General features: G+C 38.4%; 1 protein-coding gene across 5 annotated transcripts in view; it reads left to right on the forward strand.

Moving 5' to 3' along the window:
- RBL1 (RB transcriptional corepressor like 1) overlaps positions 1-21365 on the forward strand; it is a 75542-nt gene that overhangs the window by 11239 nt on the left and 42938 nt on the right. For 3 of the 5 annotated variants that reach the window (XM_027078350.1, XM_027078351.1, XM_027078354.1), the window contains exons 3-12: positions 1319-1519; positions 1767-1831; positions 1931-2059; positions 2171-2331; positions 7958-8007; positions 8627-8813; positions 9643-9809; positions 14770-14882; positions 15073-15176; positions 20110-20247. In XM_027078350.1, the coding sequence (XP_026934151.1) occupies positions 1319-1519; positions 1767-1831; positions 1931-2059; positions 2171-2331; positions 7958-8007; positions 8627-8813; positions 9643-9809; positions 14770-14882; positions 15073-15176; positions 20110-20247 (1315 nt within the window). The remainder of the gene's footprint in view (positions 1-1318; positions 1520-1766; positions 1832-1930; positions 2060-2170; positions 2332-7957; positions 8008-8626; positions 8814-9642; positions 9810-14769; positions 14883-15072; positions 15177-20109; positions 20248-21365) is intronic. The other 2 variants (XM_027078352.1, XM_027078353.1) reach the window with 1 other exon arrangement.

Here is a 21365-nt window from a genome sequence, read left to right on the forward strand (position 1 = left end):
TATGTTTATAAATGCCTTAAAAAGCTCTGCAAGGACAAATAACTAGTAACAATGTAATTAGTCACTAAGGCAAAGTTGATTGCTTTAGTGGAAAAAAACTGGGAGGGCGGTGGTAGCAGACATCATATATCCTTTAGTACCTTTTAAATTTTGTAATTATGCATATTACCCGTTAAAAAAAGAAAACCAAAAAGGAGAATTCTCACACACAGGGTATCATGATATACATTTTTTTTTTTTTTTTTTTGGCTGTGTTGGGTCTTCATTGCTGTGCGCAGGCTTTCTCTAGTTGCAGAGAGCGTGAGCTACTCTTCGTTGTGGTGCGCGGGCTTCTCATTGTGGTGGCTTCTCTTGATGCTGTGCACGGGCTCTAGGCATGCGGGCTTCAGTAGTTGTGGCTCACAGGCTCCACAGCGCAGGCTCCGTAGTTGTGGTGCACGGGCTTAGTTGCTCTGCGGCATGTGGGATCTTCCCGGACCAGGGATCGAACCCGTGTCCCCTGAATTGGCAGGCAGATTCTTATCCACTGTGCCACCAGGGAAGCCCTGATAAAGATCTTTTAAAAAAAACTCAGATTTTTAGATTTCAATCAGCATGTCTGGAGTTTGAACACCTATGGACAACTAGCTAATGATTTCTTCCACCACCTTTTTTAAGAAAAAAATTACAAGTATCATTCTGTATATAGCCCTAGACACTTAAATGAGCTTTAACACTACAAAATTTCAGTCTAAGACCATACTAACATGAGGACATAAAAAAAATGCACTCATAATTAAATAAGCCAGAAAGGTAGAGCCATTATCCATTAAGTGATTTTCTGGTTATGTACTACCTTCTTAGTATATATTTGGAGGTAGAACCACACGTTGGAACACAAACATTTGAATTTTATTCCTGCCCTGTAACAGTCTGGTGCTTTGTGATCAAATTCCAGAATCCAGTATTGGGAGATTCTGTCTTTCCTCAAACTAGTTTTGTGAACTCATCAGTCTGTTGCCTAACATTTACTTTGTAATTTATATGCAGAGTACTGTCTAGGTGCTGCAGGGAATAAAAGAAGTAGATAGGTACTCCCTGCATAGTAGAAGGTATTTTATGTATTGACTACTAATTCAAAATCTACATTCCCACAGTGATTCTGGGAACCAAAGTAATTTCATAGCACTTGGAGTGAGGTTTTTGTTTTCTCTCTCTCTCTTTTTTTTTTAAAATAAAATCAGGCATTTTATAAAGATTTTTAGGCATAAGTAGAGTGTCTTCTTTTCCTTCCATTATATGGACTCATTTTAAATTTGCTTTTTTTCTGTTTTTTTAGTTTAATACAGTTTTTTAGTAAAATGAAGAAGTGGATGGACATGTCAAACTTGCCACAAGAATTTCGTGAACGTATGGAAAGGCTAGAAAGAAATTTTGAGGTGTCTACTGTAATTTTCAAAAAATTTGAGCCAATTTTTTTAGATATATTTCAAAATCCATATGAAGAGCCACCAAAGTTACCACGAAGCAGGAAGCAGAGGTGAGACACTTAATCCTCATATAATTGACATAAAAATTATGATACAAACTTATTAAGGGAATTTGCATTTTTAAAAGTCTACTTTTTAATTCCATTTAATAAAACATAGTTGTCTGTCCTTTGTGAATGAGATTTTATATGTAATTTGACTTTACTATTTGTTATATTTGCTGTTTCAATTTAAGTGACAAATGTGGAATGATATTTAGTAAGTCAGATAAAAAGTACATTTTTTCCCCCTTTTTAGGAGGATTCCTTGCAGTGTTAAGGAGCTCTTTAATTTCTGTTGGACACTCTTTGTTTATACTAAGGGTAAGGTGACACTTTCAGGTGTTTTACATTTCTACTGTGGGAACTTGGTGCTATTTGACCTGAAAGGTTTCTGGGTTTTACGTCTCTTTTCTTCTAAAGGTAATTTTCGTATGATTGGAGATGATTTAGTAAACTCTTATCATTTACTTCTGTGCTGCTTGGATCTGATTTTTGCCAATGCCATTATGTGCCCAAATAGACGAGACTTGCTAAATCCGTCATTTAAAGGTAAGACCTTATGTATTTTTGAAAACTGATTATCAATTTTTAGAAAAAGAGTTTCAAAAATTGACCATATTCTCTTTTCCCTCCATTGCTCTTTATACCCTGTCAAACTAGGGTTACCATCTGATTTCCATACTGCTGACTTTAGGGCTTCTGAAGAACCTCCCTGCATCATTCCTGTACTGTGTGAACTACATGACGGACTTCTGGTAGAAGCCAAAGGAATAAAGGAGCACTACTTTAAGCCATATATTTCAAAGCTCTTTGACAGGAAGGTACTATACTTACAATTAAATGACTCAGATTTTGGGGGGTCAGCAGCAGCAGCCTCAAGGGGAAAAGCAATATTTTAAGCAAGTTCTTAACATTATAGGACTCAGGGTCAAGATTCCCAGGTTTCAGTCTCTGATGTGATGTGGAGTTGTCCTGTGATTTTCTGTGATGTGCAAAACTGAGCTGTTGAAGAATGTGACCATCTGTATGTACTGTCAAGTAAATGCACTGTCAGAGGCAACTATAGGAGGTTCTGATAGAGAATTATAAAGAACAGAACATCAGAGTAAGCCTGATAAAGAATTATAAAAAGCAGGAGGTCAGAGTAAGCTAGTTTATTGCCACAATTTGAATAACTCGCTGACTGTTTATTAAAAGTAGGATGATGTATCAATATAACAACTGTAACTTTAATTCAATATGAGTAGAACAGAAAATCCCTTACAGTTGTGGGCTACCTACATGCATTCTGGATTTTTTTCTCAATAATTTACCTCGCTCTTTCTATATGTTTGAGTTGGCTTTTTTTTTTTTTTTTTTGCGGTACGCGGGTCTCTCACTGCTGTGGCCTCTCCCGCTGCAGAGCACAGGCTCCAGACGCACAGGCTCAGCGGCCATGGCTCACAGGCCCAGCCGCTCCGCGGCACGAGGGATCCTCCCAGACCGGGGCACGAACCCGCGTCCCCTGCATCGGCAGGCAGACTCTCAACCACTACGCCACCAGGGAAGCCCTGGCTTTTTCCTTTGGGTCTCAATTTATTTCCCCAACGCTGAGCCATTTAATCCAGCTACAACTTGAGTTTTCTCTTTGGTTGGAAAAAAAAAATAGGAATATGGATTAGGTCATTATTATAGTTCCCCTCTTTGCAAATACTATTATGAGATTTTCCTCTGAGCATAAAGTCTTCCCTAACTGGTTTCTTCTCTTACACATACTTTTTAAAAAATATTTATTTAAAATATATTTTTAAAAAATTTATTTATTTAATTTTATTTTTTGGTAGATTTGGGTCTTTTTTTTTTATTTTATTTTTTATGCAGCAGGTTCTTATTATCCATTTTACACATATTAGTGTATATATGTCAATCCCAATCTCCCAATTCATCACACCACCACACCCCCCGCCCCCCACCGCTTTCCCCCCTTGGTGTCCATACGTTTGTTCTCTACAACTGTGTCTCAATTTCTGCCCTGCAAACCTGTTCATCTGTACCATTTTTCTAGGTTCCACATGTATGTGTTAATATACAGTATTTGTTTTTTCTCTTTCTGACTTACTTCACTTTGTATGACACTCTCTAGATTGATCCACGTCTCTACAAATAACCCAATTTCGTTCCTTTTTTATGGCTGAGTAATATTCCATTGTGTATATATGTACCACATCTTCTTTATCCATTCGTCTGTCGAGGGGCATTTAGGTTGCTTCCATGACCTGGCTATTGTAAACAGTGCTGCAATGAACATTGGGGTGCATGTGTCTTTTTGAATTATGTTTTTCTCTGGGTATATGCCCAGTATTGGGATTGCTGGGTCATATGGTAATTCTATTTTCAGTTTTTTAAGGAACCGCCATACTGTTCTCCATAGTGGCTGTATCAATTTACATTCTCACCAAGAGTGCAAGAGGGTTCCCTTTTCTCCACACCCTCTCCAGCATTTGTTGTTTGTAGTTTTTTTTTTTTTTTTTTTTTGCTGTACGCGGGCCTCTCACTATTATGGCCTCTCCCATTGCGGAGCACAGGCTCCGGACGTGCAGGCTCAGTGGCCATGGCTCACTGGCCCAGCTGCTCCGCAGCATGTGGGATCTTCCCGGACCGGGGCACGAACCTGTGTCCCCTGCATCGGCAGGCGGACTCTCAACGACTGCACCACCAGGGAAGCCCCTCCTCTGCAATTTTTTAGAAGAGTTTGAGAAGGATGGGTGCTAGCTCTTCTCTAAATGTTTGATAGAATTATGATTTTCTTAATTGTTTTGGGTTTGTTTTTGTAGGTCCTTTTCTTCTCTTGTGTTTCCCGCTTAGGGAAGTTCCTTTAGCATTTGTTGTAGAGCTGGTTTGGTGGTGCTGAATTCTCTTAGCTTTTGCTTGTCTGTAAAGCTTTGGATTTCTCCATCAAATCTGAATGAGATCCTTGCCGGGTAGAGTAATCTTGGTTGTAGGTCCTTCCCTTTCATCACTTTAAGTATGTCATGCCACTCACTTCTGGCTTGTAGAGTTTCTGGTGAGAAATCAGCCGTTAAACTTGTGGGAGTTCCCTTGTATGTTATTTGTTGTTTTTCCCTTGCTGCTTTCAATAATTTTTCTTTGTTTCTAATTTTTGCCAATTTGATTCCTATGTGTCTCGGCATGTTTCTCCTTGGGTTTGTCCTGTAAGGGACTCTGCGCTTCCTGGACTTGGGTGGCTATTTCCTTTCCCATGTTAGGGAAGTTTTCAACTATAATCTCTTCAAATATTTTCTCGGGTCCTTTCTCTCTCTCTCCTCCTTCTAGGACCCCTATAATGCAAATGTTGTTGCATTTAATGTTGTCCCAGAGGTCTCTAAGGCTGTCTTCATTTCTTTTCATTCTTTTTTCTTTATTCTGTTCCGCAGCAGTGAATTCCACCATTCTGTCTTCCAGCTCACTTATCCGTTCTTCTGCCTCAGTTATGCTGCTATTGATTGCTTCTAGTGTATTTTTCATTTCAGTTATTGTATTGTTCATCTCTGTTTGTTTGTTCTTTAATTCTTCTAGATCTTTGTTAAACATTTCTTGCATCTTCTCGATCTTTACCTCCATTCTTTTTCCGAGGTCCTGGATCATCTTCACTATTATTATTCTGAATTCTTTTTCTGGAAGGTTGCCTATCTCCACTTCATTTAGTTGTTTTTCTGGGGTTTTATCTTGTTCCTTCATCTGGTACATAGCCCTCTGCCTTTTCATCTTGTCTATCCTTCTGTGAATGTGGTTTTTGTTCCACAGGCTGCAGGATGGTAGTTCTTCTTGCTTCTGCTGTCTGCCCTCTGGTGGATGAGGCTATCTACAAGGCTTGTGCAAGTTTCCTGATGGGAGGGACTGGTGGTGGGCAGAGCTCAGTAAAACTTTAATCTGCTTGTCTGCTGATGGGTGGGGCTGGGTTCCCTCCCTGTTGGTTGTTTGGCCTGAGGTGACCCAACACTGGAGCCTTCCTGGCCTCTTTGGTGTGGCTAATGGCAGACTCTGGGAGGGCTCATGCCAAGGAGTACTTCCCAGAACTTCTGCCAGTGTCCTTGTCCTCATAGTGAGACACAGCCACCCCCCACCTCTCCAGGAGACCCTCTAACACTAGCAGGTAGGTCTGGTTCAGTCTCCTGTGGGGTCACTGCTCCTTCCCCTGGGTCCCGATGTGCACACTACTTTGTGTGTGCCCTCCAAGAGTGGAGTCTCTGTTTCCCCCAGTCCTATCAAAGTCCTGCAGTCAAATCCCGCTAGCCTTCAAAGTCTGATTCTCTAGGAATTCCTCCTCCTATTGCCGGACCCCTAGGTTAGGAAGCCTGACGTGGGGCTCAGGACCTTCACTCCAGTGGGTGGACTTCTGTGGTATAAGTGTTCTCCAGTTTGTGAGTCACCCACCCAACAGTTATGGGATTTGATTTTATTGTGATTGTGCCCCTCCTACCATCTCACTGTGGCTTCTCCTTTGTCTTTGGATGTGGGGTATCTTTTTTGGTGAGTTCCAGTGTCTTCCTGTTGATGATTGTTCAACAGTTAGTTGTGATTCCGCTGCTCTCACAGGAGGGAGTAGGAGCACGTCCTTCTACTCTGCCATCTTGAACCAATCTCCAGCATTGGGTTTCAGTTGCGGCATGAGGGATCCTCCACTGCGGCACGCGGGCTTCTCTCCAGTTGTGGTGCACGGGCTCCAGAGTGCATGGGCTCTGTAGTTGTGGCCTGTGTGCTCAGTAGTTGTGGCGCACAGGCTTAGTTGCTCCACGGCATGTGGGATCTTAGTTCCCCGACTAGGGATTGAATCCCCTGCATTGGAAGGGGGATTCTTAACCACTGGACTGCCAGGGAAGTCCCTCTTGGACATCATTTTGTATTTAGTCTTATCTTTCAGCAAAAAAACAAGTATTTATTTATGTGTATATATACACAGTATATATTTTTGTGTGTATATCTATGTAAAATATCTTTTTGTAAAACTTTAATCTCCAGCAAAATAAACTTTTAAAGGAACTCAAGGATTATGTCTATTGTGCAAGGCACTAGTGGCCCCTGGCTATGATGACCATTCATCTTGGTTTGCCTGAATTATCTGGGTTTTGGCTGTTGTCTTGGCATAATTATTATAGTGTCTTCTTTCACTCCAAAAGTATCCTGGTTTGGACAGTGGTTCTCCTGACCATGGGCCAGACGCTTTATTTGGCCTGTTTAGGGTGTTTTAATTTTTTATTTCATTTTTCTTTTGTTCAATTTTTAACTTACACATAAAGATCTTTTATATGAAAATTTTTTAAAAATCAGAAGCTATGGCAATACCAGTTTGCAATTTCTACATGGTAACTGTTGTCAAGCTAAATGATGGCCACGTCTTTTGGCCACCTCTTTTAGGATGGGAAGCATGCTTTCTGCCATCTTCATTTATGTACGTTGATCCCTGACCCCTGAAATCATTTGAGTTTGCAACCCTTGTTATGTAGTAATCTAAGTATAGTGTGGATACACAGAAAATATTGATAACAGTGTAGTTTTCCTCTGTCACCAGTAACAGTACCTATATTCCTTTCAAATCTTTTGCTTGCCTGACATATATTATCATTCAGTAACTGTTAGTTTCCATTTTCCATAGACCAATGTTTAAAATTGGACAGCGTTCATGAGAATTACTTGAGGAATTTGTTAAAACTTCTGCCTTGGGCTTCCCTGGTGGCGCAGTGGTTGAGAGTCCGCCTGCCGATGCAGGGGACACGGGTTTGCGCCCCGGTCCGGGAGGATCCCACATGCCGCAGAGCGGCTGGGCCCGTGAGCCATGGCCGCTGAGCCTGTGCATCCGGAGCCTGTGCTCCACAACGGGAGAGGCCCTCTACCGCAAAAACAAAAAACAAACAAACTGCTGCCTTAGTTCAGACCTTGAGGTCTGTCAGTCTGCATTTTTAACAAGTTCCCCTACATGATTGTTATGTCACTAAAATTTGGAAACCACTGCTATAGACTACAAAGTATTTTCAAAACTTGACTTTAGGGGCTTCCCTGGTGGCGCAGTGGTTGGGAGTCCGCCTGCCGGTGCAGGGGATGTGGGTTCGTGCCCCGGTTTGGGAGGATCCCACATGCCGCGGAGCGGCTGGGCCCGTGAGCCATGGCCGCTGAGCCTGCGCGTCCGGAGCCTGTGCTCCGCGGCGGGAGAGGCCACAACAGTGAGAGGCCCGCATACCGCAAAAAAAAAAAAAAAAAAAAAAAAAAAACTTGACTTTAAATGTTTTTTAATATTTTATTTGCATACTAAATAGGATTTACAGGTCTGAAAGAAATATTTAGTAATTCTATTTTGTGTGTGTGTCTGTTATTTATAACTACCAATGTGAAAATTTAGATAAATGTAGTATTTTTGTGTGTATGTTAATATGCTTACTTACATGAAGTCACAAAGTGGGTTTTTTTCCCCAGATTTTAAAGGGAGAATGCCTTCTGGACCTTTCTAGTTTTACTGATAATAGGTAAGTGTCTAGCACTGATGGTATCTGGCATATCATAGGTTATCAGTATGATTTGTTGCAGTTTGTTAAGTGAAATGTTGTATGAAGGTAACTGCTCCAAATTCAAGTTCCTTCTGCTTCCGTGGCTGAGTGGGTGTTATCACTAAGCCTTGCTGTCTTTAAGTACATTTATTTTAAGATCCCATTTGCTCTTAAAACAGCTGCTCTCCTAAGAAACTCATAAACAGACCCAATGACTTCTGTATTTGAGTTTACATTCTTTGTAAACTAATATTGGCAAATTAATCAAATATTGGCAAGTTCAGAATGTGCTTATATTTCAAGGCCACACACAATTGTTTCCTCAATGATCAGGTCTTCATTAGGTTCAACTAGTTTCCAGATTAAGTGTATATTCTTTTCACTCACCTTTCAAAGTAATTTATTGCCATGTATGTGAATGTGAAGAATGTCTGTGATCGGATAGAAACCTCTGATATTGTTAGATGGGCAAAGTTAATAAAAACTAGAAAGTCATGAGCTTTTCTAGTCTGTGGAGTCAAAATCTATCTTCAAGTCAAGATAAATCCATTGTGTAACTTAGTTTTGTTCTAGCAGCTTAAAATAATTCTCTTTTCAGCAAAGCAGTGAACAAGGAGTATGAAGAATATGTTTTAACTGTTGGTGACTTTGATGAGAGGATCTTTTTGGGAGCAGATGCAGAAGAGGAAATTGGAACTCCTCGAAAGTTCACTGGTGATGCCCCATTAGGGAAACTGACAGCACAGGCTAATGTGGAGTGTAACCTTCAACAACACTTTGAAAAAGTAATTAACCTAGCCTGGCCTCAGTCTTGAATGATCTTTTTCTCTGTGTGTGTGATTCTACTAACAGCAGCAGCATCTTTCAAGTTAAATCTTGAGTTTCTTCTATTAACTCATATTTCCCATGAAAGCCTTAAAGGTAGCTTTCAAAACTGTGGCATTTAGTATTTTTACCTCATTTCTTGCAATTTTTCATATTTGGATATTTTCCCAGAATGCCTGGCTTTTCAGTAGAGTATGTGTCTTTGGATATGAAGAAGGATTTATGCTTTCCTCCTATTTTTTCTTTGCATCACTTTAGCCACTCTTCTCTTGATTTAAAATTTAGTTTGCTTTCCTACCCATGACGAACTATGTGCTCTTCCCAAACTTCAGCCATATAACTCTGATTTGATTGTTAATAGCCAAGGCTTAATTCTGTATTTATGTCTTAGGTAGGTTGGAGGATGAGGTCTAATGGAAAATTCACTGGTCCAGAAGATGGAAACCTAAGTTTTAGTCCCAGCTCTGCCATTACCTTTGTCAGCTTAAACAAGTTTTATAACTTCTCTGTGCCTATTGCCTCATATGTAAAATGAAAATGTGCCTGTTATATTTCAAATGAATGTTATGAAGATAAAATGAGATTATAGATAGAAAGCACTTTGGGAAAGTGTTATTCAAAGGTAGGATGTTATTAGCATAATATTGCTAAAATTTTGGTGGGTAACCAGAAGAGGGGGAGAAAGTAACCTATTAAACGTGAATAGAGAAGATGGCATATGTACTGAATTAAACACATAATGAGGAAGAAGGTAGCTTTTTAATCTCACATAATTTTCTTTTCTGACAGAAAACATCATTTGCACCTTCTACACCACTGACAGGACGACGATATTTAAGAGAAAAAGAAGCAGTCATTACTCCTGTTGCTTCAGCCACCCAAAGTGTGAGCCGGTTACAGAGTATTGTGGCCGGACTGAAAAATGCACCAAGTGAACAACTTATAAACATTTTTGAGTGAGTACAATACTAGTATTTTTCCAAATGTCTCTTTTAAATTAGATTCTGTATTCCATTCTGTTTTCAGTATTTCCGAATTCTGGAGATACTGGATATACATCTGGCAAGTTTTACTGTACCATTTCAATCACAAAGTATGTTGACCTAAAATCAGATAGAAGTACCTATTAAAAATTATATATAAATTTTATTTCGTATTATTATAGACTTTCAAGGTTAAATGTATCTTAAAGGTTATTTAGCTCCAACATTCCATTCTGGTAACACCCCTAATTTATGCATTACTGTTTTTCTTTTTACATTGTTTTTAAATGGGTTCAATATAAATGTCCATCAAATGGGAGACTGGTTACATATTGATGGTACAGCTGTAAAATGGAATTTTATGCAATTGTCTAAGAAAAAGAAGCATATTTCATAGTAAAGATGATAAAGTGAGGCCAGATTAGAGAACCTTATTTCCTAATACCTAATAACAGAATAGTAAAAATCAGCAGACTATCTATCAGCAGAAACCAAATGAGGAGAGGGATATGATTTCATGCTATAATTTTCCAAAGTGGTGGTCAGGAAAGGAAGTGGTTGCTTCTGGTATGCCTATCCCCAAGAAGCGTTACTGGGGGGAAAGAGTGTGTTGATGGGATCTTTTTATTTATTTATTTATTTAACTTATTTATTATTTTTGGCTGCGTTGGGTCTTTGTTGCTGCGCGTGGGCTTTCTCTAATTGTGGCAAGCGGGAGCTACTCTTCATTGCGGTGCACGGACTTCTCATTGCGGTGGCTTCTTTTGTTGCAGAGTGTGGCTCTAGGTGCGCGGGCTTCAGTAGTTGTGGCACGCGGGCTCAGTAGTTGTGATGCACGGGCTTAGTTGCTCCGCGGCATGTGGGATCTTCCCGGACCAGGCCTCGAACCCACATCCCCTGCATTGGCAGGCAGATTCTTAACCACTGTGCCACCAGGGAAGTCCTATTGATAGGATCTTGAAAATACTCATTAATAACCCAGATGTGGAGAGAACAAATGGCATGAGTAGGCATATGAGTAAAAAGTCATAGAAACCTCCCCAAGTGAAAGTCCCTGTATACCACCAAGATAGCAGAAATATGAAAAATTCTCAGGACCTACCATTTTCCAAGATTCCTAGCTTATTTGGGGAGAGATCTTCATAGAACTAGAAGATATCTCTGACCAAGGTATAGTGAACCCTGGAATGGGGACATTTAACTAAATCTCAGAAGAGAAAGCAAAGCCCTGATCCTCTAACAAAAGCTGAACATAGCACATCTGTGCCCTCCCACTAGTCCCCAAACCTCAGTCTATAGAAAAGTGGACAGAAGAAGCCCCAGCCTCAACCATAGCTCAGAAGGTAAGCAGATTGCATGTAAAGTAGGAAGATTCATAAAGATCTACCCTCATAGCATTTGAATAAATAGATCTGAACTGAACTATCCATTTAGCATGAACAAGTTAAAAAGAAATGGCAAAGCATCTTGCAGACATTTTAAAGCACAAGAGAAGGAAGGAAGGAAGAAAACATAGAATGCAAAAGACAAAGAACCTAGAAACAAATAAATGGAAAGACATTCCATGTTTATGAATTGGAAGATTTAATATTGTTAAAATGTCCATATTACCCAAAGCAATCTACAGATTCAGTACAGTCCCTATCAAAATCCCAATGGCATTTTTACAGAAATAGAAAAAAAAATCTAAAATTCATAAGGAATTTTGAAGGACTTTTTTTTTTTTTTTTTGCGGTACACGGGCCTCTCACTGTTGTGGCCTCTCCTGTTGCGGAGCACAGGCTCCGGACACACAGGCTTATCGGCCATGGCTCACAGGCCCAGCCACTCCGCGACATGTGGGATTTCCCAGACCGGGGCACGAACCCGTGTCCCCTGCATCGGCAGGTGGACTATCTACCACTGCGCCACCAGGGAAGCCCTTGAAGGACTTTTATTAGCCAAAATAATCTTGAGAAAGAAGTAAAAAGCTGGAGGCCTCACATTTCTGATTTCAAAACACATTCCAGAGCTACAGTATGGTATTGGCATAAAGACAGACATGTAGACTAGACATGGAATAGACTAGAGTCCCAAAATAAACCTTCACATATATCATTAAATGATCTTTGACAAGGGTGCCAAGACTACACTATGGGGAAAGTCAGATTCACTTAGTATCATATCTTCAAGGTTCATCCATGCTGTAGCATATGGCAGGATTTCCTTCTTTTTAAGCCTGAATAATATTCCATTGTATGTATATACATACCACACTTCCTTTATCCATTCATTCGTCAGTGGACATATAGATTGCTTCCACATCTTGGCTGCTGTGAGTAATGCTGCAGTGAACTTGAGTATGCAAATATCTCTTTGAGATATCCACATGCAAAAGAATGAAGATGGACTTTTATCTTACACCATGTACAAAAGTTAACTCAAAATTTGTTAAAAACCTAAACATGAGACCTGAAACTGTACAACTAGAAGAAAACATAGGTGAAAAGCTTTATGACACTGAAATGGGCAGTGATTTCTTGGATGTGACATCAAAAGTATAGGTAACAAAAGCAAAAATAGAAAAATGGGACTATATCCCACTTAAATACCTCTGTACAGCATTGAAAATAATCAGTAGGATGAAAAAGCAACCTGCTAGAATAGAAGAATGCAATTGCAAACCATATATCAGATAAGGGGTTAATAGCCAGAGTATATAAAGAACTCCTACAACTCAAACAACAAAAAACAAAACAAAAAAAACAACAAACACCTGATTTGAAAAAGGGGCAAAAGACTTAAATAGACATTTCTCCAAAGAAGACATAAAAATAACCAACAAGCATGTGAAAAAATTCTCAACATTACTAATCATCAGGTAAATGCAAATTAAAACCACAATGAGATATCACCCGTTAGAATGGCCACTATCAAAAAAACAGAAAATAATAAATGTGTTGGTGAGTATCAGAATTGGCACTCCATTGGTGGGATTATAAATGGTGTAGCTGATATGGGAAACAGTATGGAGATTTCTCAAAAATAGAATTTTTATGACCTAGCAATCCCACTTCTGGGTATATATCCCAAAGAGTTGAAAACAGGATCTCAGAGAGATAGCTGCACACCCAAGTTTATTGCAGCATTACCCATAAGAGCCAAGATATAGAACCAACCTAAATGTCCACTGTTGAATGAATGAATAAAGAAAATGTGGTATGTACAACAGAATATTACTCAGCCTTAAAAAGAAAGAAATCTTGTCATATGCTACAATATGGATGAATCTTGAAGACATTATACAGAGTGAAATAAGCCAATCACAAAAAGACAAATACTGCATGATTCCACTTATATGAGGTATCTAAAGTAATAAGACTGATAGAAACAGAAAGTAGCATGGTGGTTGCCAGGGGCTGGGGCAGGGGGGAAACAGGGAGTTGTTGTTCGATGGGTATAGAGTTTCATTTATGCAAGATGAGAAAGTTCTAGAGATCACTATACAATAACATGCACATAGTTGACAGTAATGTACACTTAAAAATTAAGAGGGTAAATTTGTTATGTGTTTTTACCACATAATAAAATTTTAAAAAGCAACCTATTTGGAAGAAAATATAACTCAAGAGGCACAGCTTTGCATTAGAAGAACTTGATAAGAATATAAAATGTTTTTGCCATATATGCTACATGGCACATGATGCTGCACATGATGCTGGTCTTTTTGAACATGGGACCGGGAATTCTGAACCCTGCACTAGTTATTTGGCTTTGGGCAAATCACATTGTTTCTCACAGTCTTGGATTTGTTTGTCATTTCTGAATTAAGACCTGTATTCTGTGTTTTATTGATAGAAAGGTAACAGAGTTAATAATATAAAAGTAACAGGATTAATTGCTTCTTGCCAAATGTCTTTTTTTTTTTTTTTAATTTAATTTTTGGCTGCGTTCGGTCTTCATTGCTGCAAGCAGGGGCTACTCTTCGTCATGGTATGCTGGCTTCTCATTGCGGTGGCTTCTCTTGTTGCAGAGTATGGGCTCTAGGCGCGCAGTCTTCAGTAGTTGCAGCACTTGGGCTCAGTAGTTGCGGCACGTGCACCCTAGAGCGCTAGTGCTTCAGTAGTTACGGTGCGTGGGCTCAGTAGTTGCAGTGCACAGTCTCTCGGGCGCTCGGGCTTCAGTACTTGTGGCTTGCGGGCTCTAGAGCACAGGCTCAGTAGTTGTGGTACACAGGCTTAGTTGCTCTGCAGCATGTGGGATCTTCCCAGACCAGGGATCGAACCCGTGTCCCTTGCATTGGCAGGCAGATTCTTAAACACTGTGCCACCAGGGAAGTCCATCTTCCTTTTTAATGCTACATTTTTTTTATTTGTTATTCTTTTGGCTTTGATAAGAACTAAATGCAGTTTATTGTTCCAGCACAATATATACATAAATGCTGCCTATCATTTTCTTAAATCAGATGAAGAAATCTTTCTTAAATCAGGTTTATTGAAGTATAATTTATATACAAGAGTCAGTATATATACTGTACAGTTGTATGAGATTTGACAAATGTATACAGTTGTATAACCATCACCACCATGATCAAGACATAGAACAGTCCCCCCAAATTTATGCCCCTTTGTAGTCAATCCCTATGCCATCCCCAGCCTCTGGAAACCACTGATATGTTTTCTGTCCTTAGAATTTTGCCTTTTTAGAATTTCGTATAAATAGAAGCATAATAGAGAGAACATTGACTCCCGTAATGTTGAAATTCCAAAACAATATGCCAAATGATTATATTTAAAGGCTGTAGACTGGTTTGAAATATGCTGTGTTTACATATCTAGGTTTACACCTGAGAATAGGACTTTGGTCACTAAAAACTAGACTAATTCTTGAATGAAGAAATGTTGGTACTCTGGAATTTTTTTTCTGTTAATTAGGTTCCTTTTGTATTTTTTAGGTCTTGTATGCGTAATCCTATGGAAAACATTATGAAAACAGTGAAACTAATAGGAGAGACTTTCTGCCAACACTATACCCAATCAACAGATGAACAGCCAGGATCTCACATAGGTAAGAAGACAAAACTGAAATTGATAAAGCATTGAAAGTAGATAGATTGTTCCAAGAAAAATAGAAACTCAAGTTTTTTCTTTCCCTGCAATTTTTAATATATCTGATTGAAGCTTATATAAGTTTTGTTCTTTAGTTCTTAACAGCTACATTTATTTAGCACGTGTTTTCCCTTTGTTTCCCCCCGTAGATTTTGCTGTAAACAGACTAAAGCTTGCAGAAATTTTGTATTATAAAATATTAGAGACTGTAATGGTTCAGGAGACACGAAGACTTCATGGAATGGACATGTCAGTAAGTAAATTCACTCTCCCAGCGACTGGCGAGGTCTACAGAACGTAAGCTTGGAAGCAATGTGTTGAGAGCCTCTGTAGTTCATTGTGGGGCTCAGCAGTTAATGGCAAACTTACCCATGATGACATCTTAATTGGCCTTAGTTGTCTTTGGCACACCCAGTGCTAGCCACCTCTAGGCAGAAATGTGAAATATGTAAAATTTTTCTTTGATGCACCATCATTATCCTTTCCCTTTGGTCAGTTTTTTTGTCCTTTGTTCCTAGCTAGCTAATAATGAAATCCCCCAACTATTAAACCAACTGATAATTAAAATATCTAGCCATACCGCTCAGGGAGTTTTGAGGAATAAAATGTTGATGGCTTTTTTTTTTTTTTTTGCTTCATTTTCTTTGGACATTTGATCAAGTCTGATCACTCTCTCCGATAGCTATGTAAAGGAATTTTTCTAAGAAGTCAAACTTATCATATGATCTTTGTTTCCTCCTCCTCTCTCTTGTCACTCTTGAAGCCTTCTGACCTTCAATTCCAGTAAGAACAAGTTGATGTTTGGAGGTGCTGCTTAACTAGTGTAATAAAATTTCTCTGTGTTTGCACCCTGGAAGTTTTCCTCTATGTTGGTTCCCCATTTTTCCTGGATTCCACGTCTTTCTTTTTCATGATTTACTAATACTTGATAGAGCATATGCTCCCATAGCTTCTGGAGAAAGAAGTAAATTTTCAACTTTTTATTTTGAAATAATTATAGATTCACAGAAAGTTGCAAAAGTAGTACAGAGGGATCCCATGTATCCATTTGCCCCCAGTGGTTACATTTTACATAGTATATCAAAACCAGGAAATTGACATTAGAACAATGTATGTGTCTTGCTCTTTACCCTTATATCACATGTGTAGATTAGGTAACCACCACCAAAATCAAGATACAGAACTGTTCTTTCGCCACAAAGATCTCCCTCATACTACCCCTTTTTAAGTGACACTCAGTCTCTTTAGCCACTAATTTATTTTCCATATCTAAACTTTTATAATACACTCTTATGAGTTCTTTTTGTTTATATTTTTTGAGGTTTATTTTATGACCCAGGATGTGGTTTTTCTTGGTAAATGTTTTGTGCACTTGAAAAGATTGTGTGCTGTTGTTTGGGTGGAGTGTTCTGCAAATGTCATTTCTATCTTGTTGGTTAATGGTGTTGAATTCTTCTGTATCCTTGCTAATTTTTGGTTTAGTTCTATCAGTTATTGAGAGGAGAGAAAGGTATTGATGTCTCCAAATAAAATTGTGGATTTGTCTCTTTCTCCTTTCAGTTCTATCAGATTTTTTTTTAATTCATATAGTTTGAAGCTCTGCTGTTTGATGCATAGACATTGAGGATTACTATGTCTTCTTGGTGAATTAATCATTTTATCATGACAGAACATCCCTCTCTGAGTCTGGTAATTGTCTTTGTTCTGAAGTCATCTGGCTGATGTTTATACAGGCATACCTAGTTTTATTGTGCTTCACTTTTTTGTGCTTCACAAATAGTGACTTTTTAATAAATTAAAGGTTTGCAGCAACCCTGCATCAAGTCTATTGGTGCCATATTTCTAACAGCATTTTCTCACTTCATTTCTCTGTGTCACATTTTGCTAATTGTAGCAATATTGCAAACTTTTTCACTACTATTGTATTTGTTATAGTGATCTGTGATTAGTGATCTTTACTATTGCAAAAAGATTACGACCCACTGAAGCCTCAGGTGATGGTCAACATTTTTTAGTAATAAAGTAATTTTTAATTAAGTTATTTTTTTAGACATAATGCTATTGCACACTTCATAGATTATAATATAGTGTAAGCATAACTTTTACGTGCATTGGGAAACCAAAAACATTTGTGTGACTTACTTTATTGCGATATTTGCTTTATTGCATATTCACTTTATTGCAGTGGTCTGGAACCTGGTATGCCTGTATATCTTTTTCCATTCTTTTTTTCTAAAACTAAGTAATTTATTTATTTTTGGCTGTGTTGGGTCTTCATTTCTGTGCAAGGGCTTTCTCTAGTTGTGGCAAGCGGGGGCCACTCTTCATCGTGGTGCGCAGGCCTCTCACTATCGCGGCCTCTCTTGTTGCGGAGCACAGGCTCCAGACGTGCAGGCTCAGTAGTTGTGGCGCACGGGCCTAGTTGCTCCGCGGCATGTGGGATCTTCCCAGACCAGGGCTTGAACCCGTGTCCCCCGCATTAGCAGGCAGATTCTCAACCACCGCACCACCAGGGAAGCCCTCTTTTTCCATTCTTTTACTTTCAATCTACCTGTAACATCCTTTGAAATTAGTTTCTTGTAGGCAGCATATAGTTGTCATGTTTTTTGTAATCTACTGTGTCAGGCTTTTTGTTTTAATAGGTAAATTTAATTTACCTATTAAATTTAATTATTAATTTGTTAGGGCATAAGTCTGCCATTTTATATTTTGTTTTCTGTTTTCTTTTTCCTACCTTCCTGTGGGTCAATTTGAACATTTTTAGACTGTGTATCTTTGTATAGATTGTTTCTTTACTGGTTGCTGTAGGTATTACATTATACATACATAATTTCACAATCCAGTGGTATAGACATTTTATCAGCTCAAGTAAAGCATGGAAACCTTACCTTGCCTTAAGTGTCTTTTTTAAAACTGCATGAATGTCTTTATTTTATTGTATTTTTTTATTTTTTGGCCACACCACGCGACATGTGGGATCTTAGTTCCCTGACCAGGGATCAAACCCACACCTCCTGCATTGGAAGCGTGGAGTCTTAACCACTGGACCGCCAGGGAAGTCCAGAATGTCTTTATTTTAGATTCACACTTGATTAATAGTTGTCTTTGTATAATTTTATGATTTTAAAGGCATTGCTCCATTATCTTCTAGATTCCAGTATTGCTAGTTAGAAATCCAGTGGCATTCTAATTCTTTGTATTGGTATGTGACCTGTTTTTACTTTCTAGAATCTTAGTTATCATTCTTTTATCACTAATGTTCTGAAATTTATAATAGAGTGCCTTAATCGTGGGTCTTTTCATTCATGTGTTGGGCATTCCTACAGAGTTCCTCTTTTAGTCCAGAAATTTACATCCTGCAGTTCTAGGTCATTTTATTGCATTATTTCTTAGATAATGTATTGCCCACAATTTTATCTTTCTGGAGCTTTTATGATTCAGATAAAGGACCTTCTGGATTAATCCTCTTATTTTCGATTTCTTTGTCTTTTTGTTCTACTTCTAAGGATATTTACTCAATTTTTCACCATCCAATTCTGAAGAATTTTTTATTTTAGCTGTATTTTCATTTCTAAGACTTATTCTTTGAGGTTAATTTAGATTTCTTTGAGGTTTTCTTCTGATGCCTGCATTGTCTCTGTTTCCTCTGAGTTTCTTTTCCATTTGTTTTGATCTTTGTTTTTCAGTTGGAGGCTTTCCTCAAATGTTGGATTATTCCTCAAATGTTGGATTACACCTTTGTCTTTCAGTTGGAGGCTTTCCTCAAATGTCTACTTTCTGAATGAGTCACTAAAAATGAGACATTAATAAACCCTGGTGTTGACAAAACAGTTTGGCTCAAAGCTCTGTGTGCAAGAGTGAGAATAAAAGTCCAGTAGCCTCAAGTGATCGTGTAGTATAGGGACCCTCAACTGTTGGTGTCTTTAAGACTTCTCTGGAATATTTCAGTTTCTTTAGAAAAGTATCTGCCTGGCTGTTCGTGTTATAGAGCAGAGCAAGGAAGGGAAACTTGGTCTCACAATTCAGTCTGCAGACTTTCACCTAAAACCACGGTCTCTTCTATACCTGGTGTTCTCAAGCTCTGATTCTCTCTAGTTCAGTTTCTGTAGAGAATAATTCTCTAGATCCTTGTTGGGATAGACTAGAGACCTATCATCTGACTCCTTAGAGTGGATGTTGGGTGGGGACCTGAGGACTTCTGACTACCATAAACTTAAAAATCACCCATCCATGTCAGCCCCTGCCTAACCTGTACTTTTCATTCTGCCTGTGCCTTCAGTTGCTGTGTTTTTCCCGAGTAGAGTACAGCAGATTCATTTGTTTTAAGTGTCTCTCTTCAGGCCCTTATGTTTGACCATCCTACTTTCTGCTGAGTAATTTGTCATCCTTTCATCCAGTTTCAGTTTTCATATATGGTTTGCGGTTACAATTAACTCCTTGTTCTATCCAAGATATTTTCTATTGCTTATTCTCTTTGTTGATTTGGAATGGTATTTGAAAGAAGGATGGCAACAAACACCATTTATAGAACTGAAAACTTATGTTAAATTTTAAACTCAGTGGTGAAATAGGACTTTATCTTTTGTTTGTTTGTTTGTTTTTTTGGCCACGCCACGTGGCATCGGGAGCTTAGTTCCCTGACCAGGGATCGAATCCATGCCCCCTGCAGTGGAAGCATGGAGTCTTAACCACTGGACTGCCAGGGAAGTCCCAAGACTTTATCTTAGTAAAATATTTCTTTCTCTGAACTTTTAAAAATCTTAGCTGTGATATACTACACCTTTGATTTTAGTGTTTTGATTAATAAACACTGCCCTCATGTTGACAAAACAGTTGACATAAAACTGTCATTTAAATAAAGGAGCCCAATTCTTATGCTTTTCTCTTGGCAGGAATATTAATTATTTTATTATTTACTCCAGTTTCAAAGTAGATTGTTGTTTATGCCTCATTTGAATTTAACATCTGTCACTGAGCAAGACTGTATCTCATAAGAAAACTATCAGTTTAAGAACTCAGATTTTTATCTCTGGTAATCTAGTATAATATAATGTACACTTATATAAGTTATGGTTTATAACTTACATAAGATATGTTATTTTTTCTTGTTTCTATAGTCTTCTTTACATAATGGCAGAGGCTAAAATTGAGAAATTTATTAAACTGTGGTCTTTCTCTTCCCCAAGGTTCTTTTAGAGCAGGATATATTTCATCATTCCTTGATGGCCTGTTGTTTGGAAATTGTGCTCTTTGCCTATAGCTCACCTCGTACTTTTCCCTGGATTATTCAAGTTCTTAATCTGCGACCATTTTATTTTTATAAGGTGAGATGAGAGCAAAGTTCTGTTATGGTGTGCCTCAGGTAAACATTCTGTTTGTCTTAATGCTGAAGAAGTGAGCTGTAGTGATGTCTGGAAAATATTTCCAGAGGTATTGTGAAAGCATTCCTTTTAGGGTGGAATCAAGGACAAAAGGGAGAGGAAGAGAGGGGATCAGTAAATTAAGCCAATCTCATAGCTTCAGTTTTTCCATCACTGACTTGCAAATGTGGCCAGGAACTAGGTCATTAAGTTTGAATTTCCATATTATGAATGAAAATCATAATCCTGTTAAATAGATGTGTGATGAAGAACAAAAACTCTTTCTCTCAGGAGAAAGAAAAGGTCTAAAATTAATTGTGGTCATGGTCTAGCTACTGAGGCTGTAATAACAGATGGTGCTCCTTCCCCAAATTTGAGCTAATTCACTGTGGATGAATCTTAACTTACTTACCCTTTTTTACCTGCTAGAACCTTTTTCTTACAGAACACAGAGGTCACAGCTGCAGTAACTAATGTTACCTGATGTCTGAATTTAAGACTGATGCTATTATTATACTGGTTGGCATAATTTAGTTAATATTTTGTCATCTGTGTTACTTGAAAATTATTGATTATAGAAAAGTTAGTTTGATGAGTTAAATTTTTATACCTAAAGTTACAGAAATGCAGATCACTGAAAACCCTATCCATTTTAATTGTTGATTGAGTGGAATTTAAATTCTTTTTAGTTTTGTAAGGAAAATTGCTTCTCTATATTTACTTTAATGTTTATGTATGTGTTTCAGATTTTCCATTAGGAAATATATGTAATTTTATCTGAGGAAAAAGTTTAGTTTTTGCCCTCACCTAATAACAATTCATTGTTTTTTGTAACATCCTTTTTTCATTCAAGAAGTTAAATGCTGTTGTTGTTGTTGTTGTTGTTTTTTAATAAATTTATTTATTTATTTGTTTTTGCCTGCGTTGGGTCACGGGCTTTCTCTAGTTGCTGCCAGCAGGGGCTACTCTTTGTTGTGGTGCACGGGCTTCTCATTGTGGTGGCTTTTCTTGTTGCTGTGCATGGGCTCTAGGCACGCAGGCTTAAGTACTTGTGGCTGGCGGGCTCTAGAGCGCAGGCTCAG

Source organism: Aethalodelphis obliquidens, unplaced genomic scaffold (genome assembly GCF_003676395.1).
Source record: "Aethalodelphis obliquidens isolate GAN/ISIS:26980383/991018 unplaced genomic scaffold, ASM367639v1 scaffold42, whole genome shotgun sequence".
In the NCBI taxonomy this organism is placed as follows: Eukaryota; Metazoa; Chordata; class Mammalia; order Artiodactyla; family Delphinidae; genus Aethalodelphis; species Aethalodelphis obliquidens.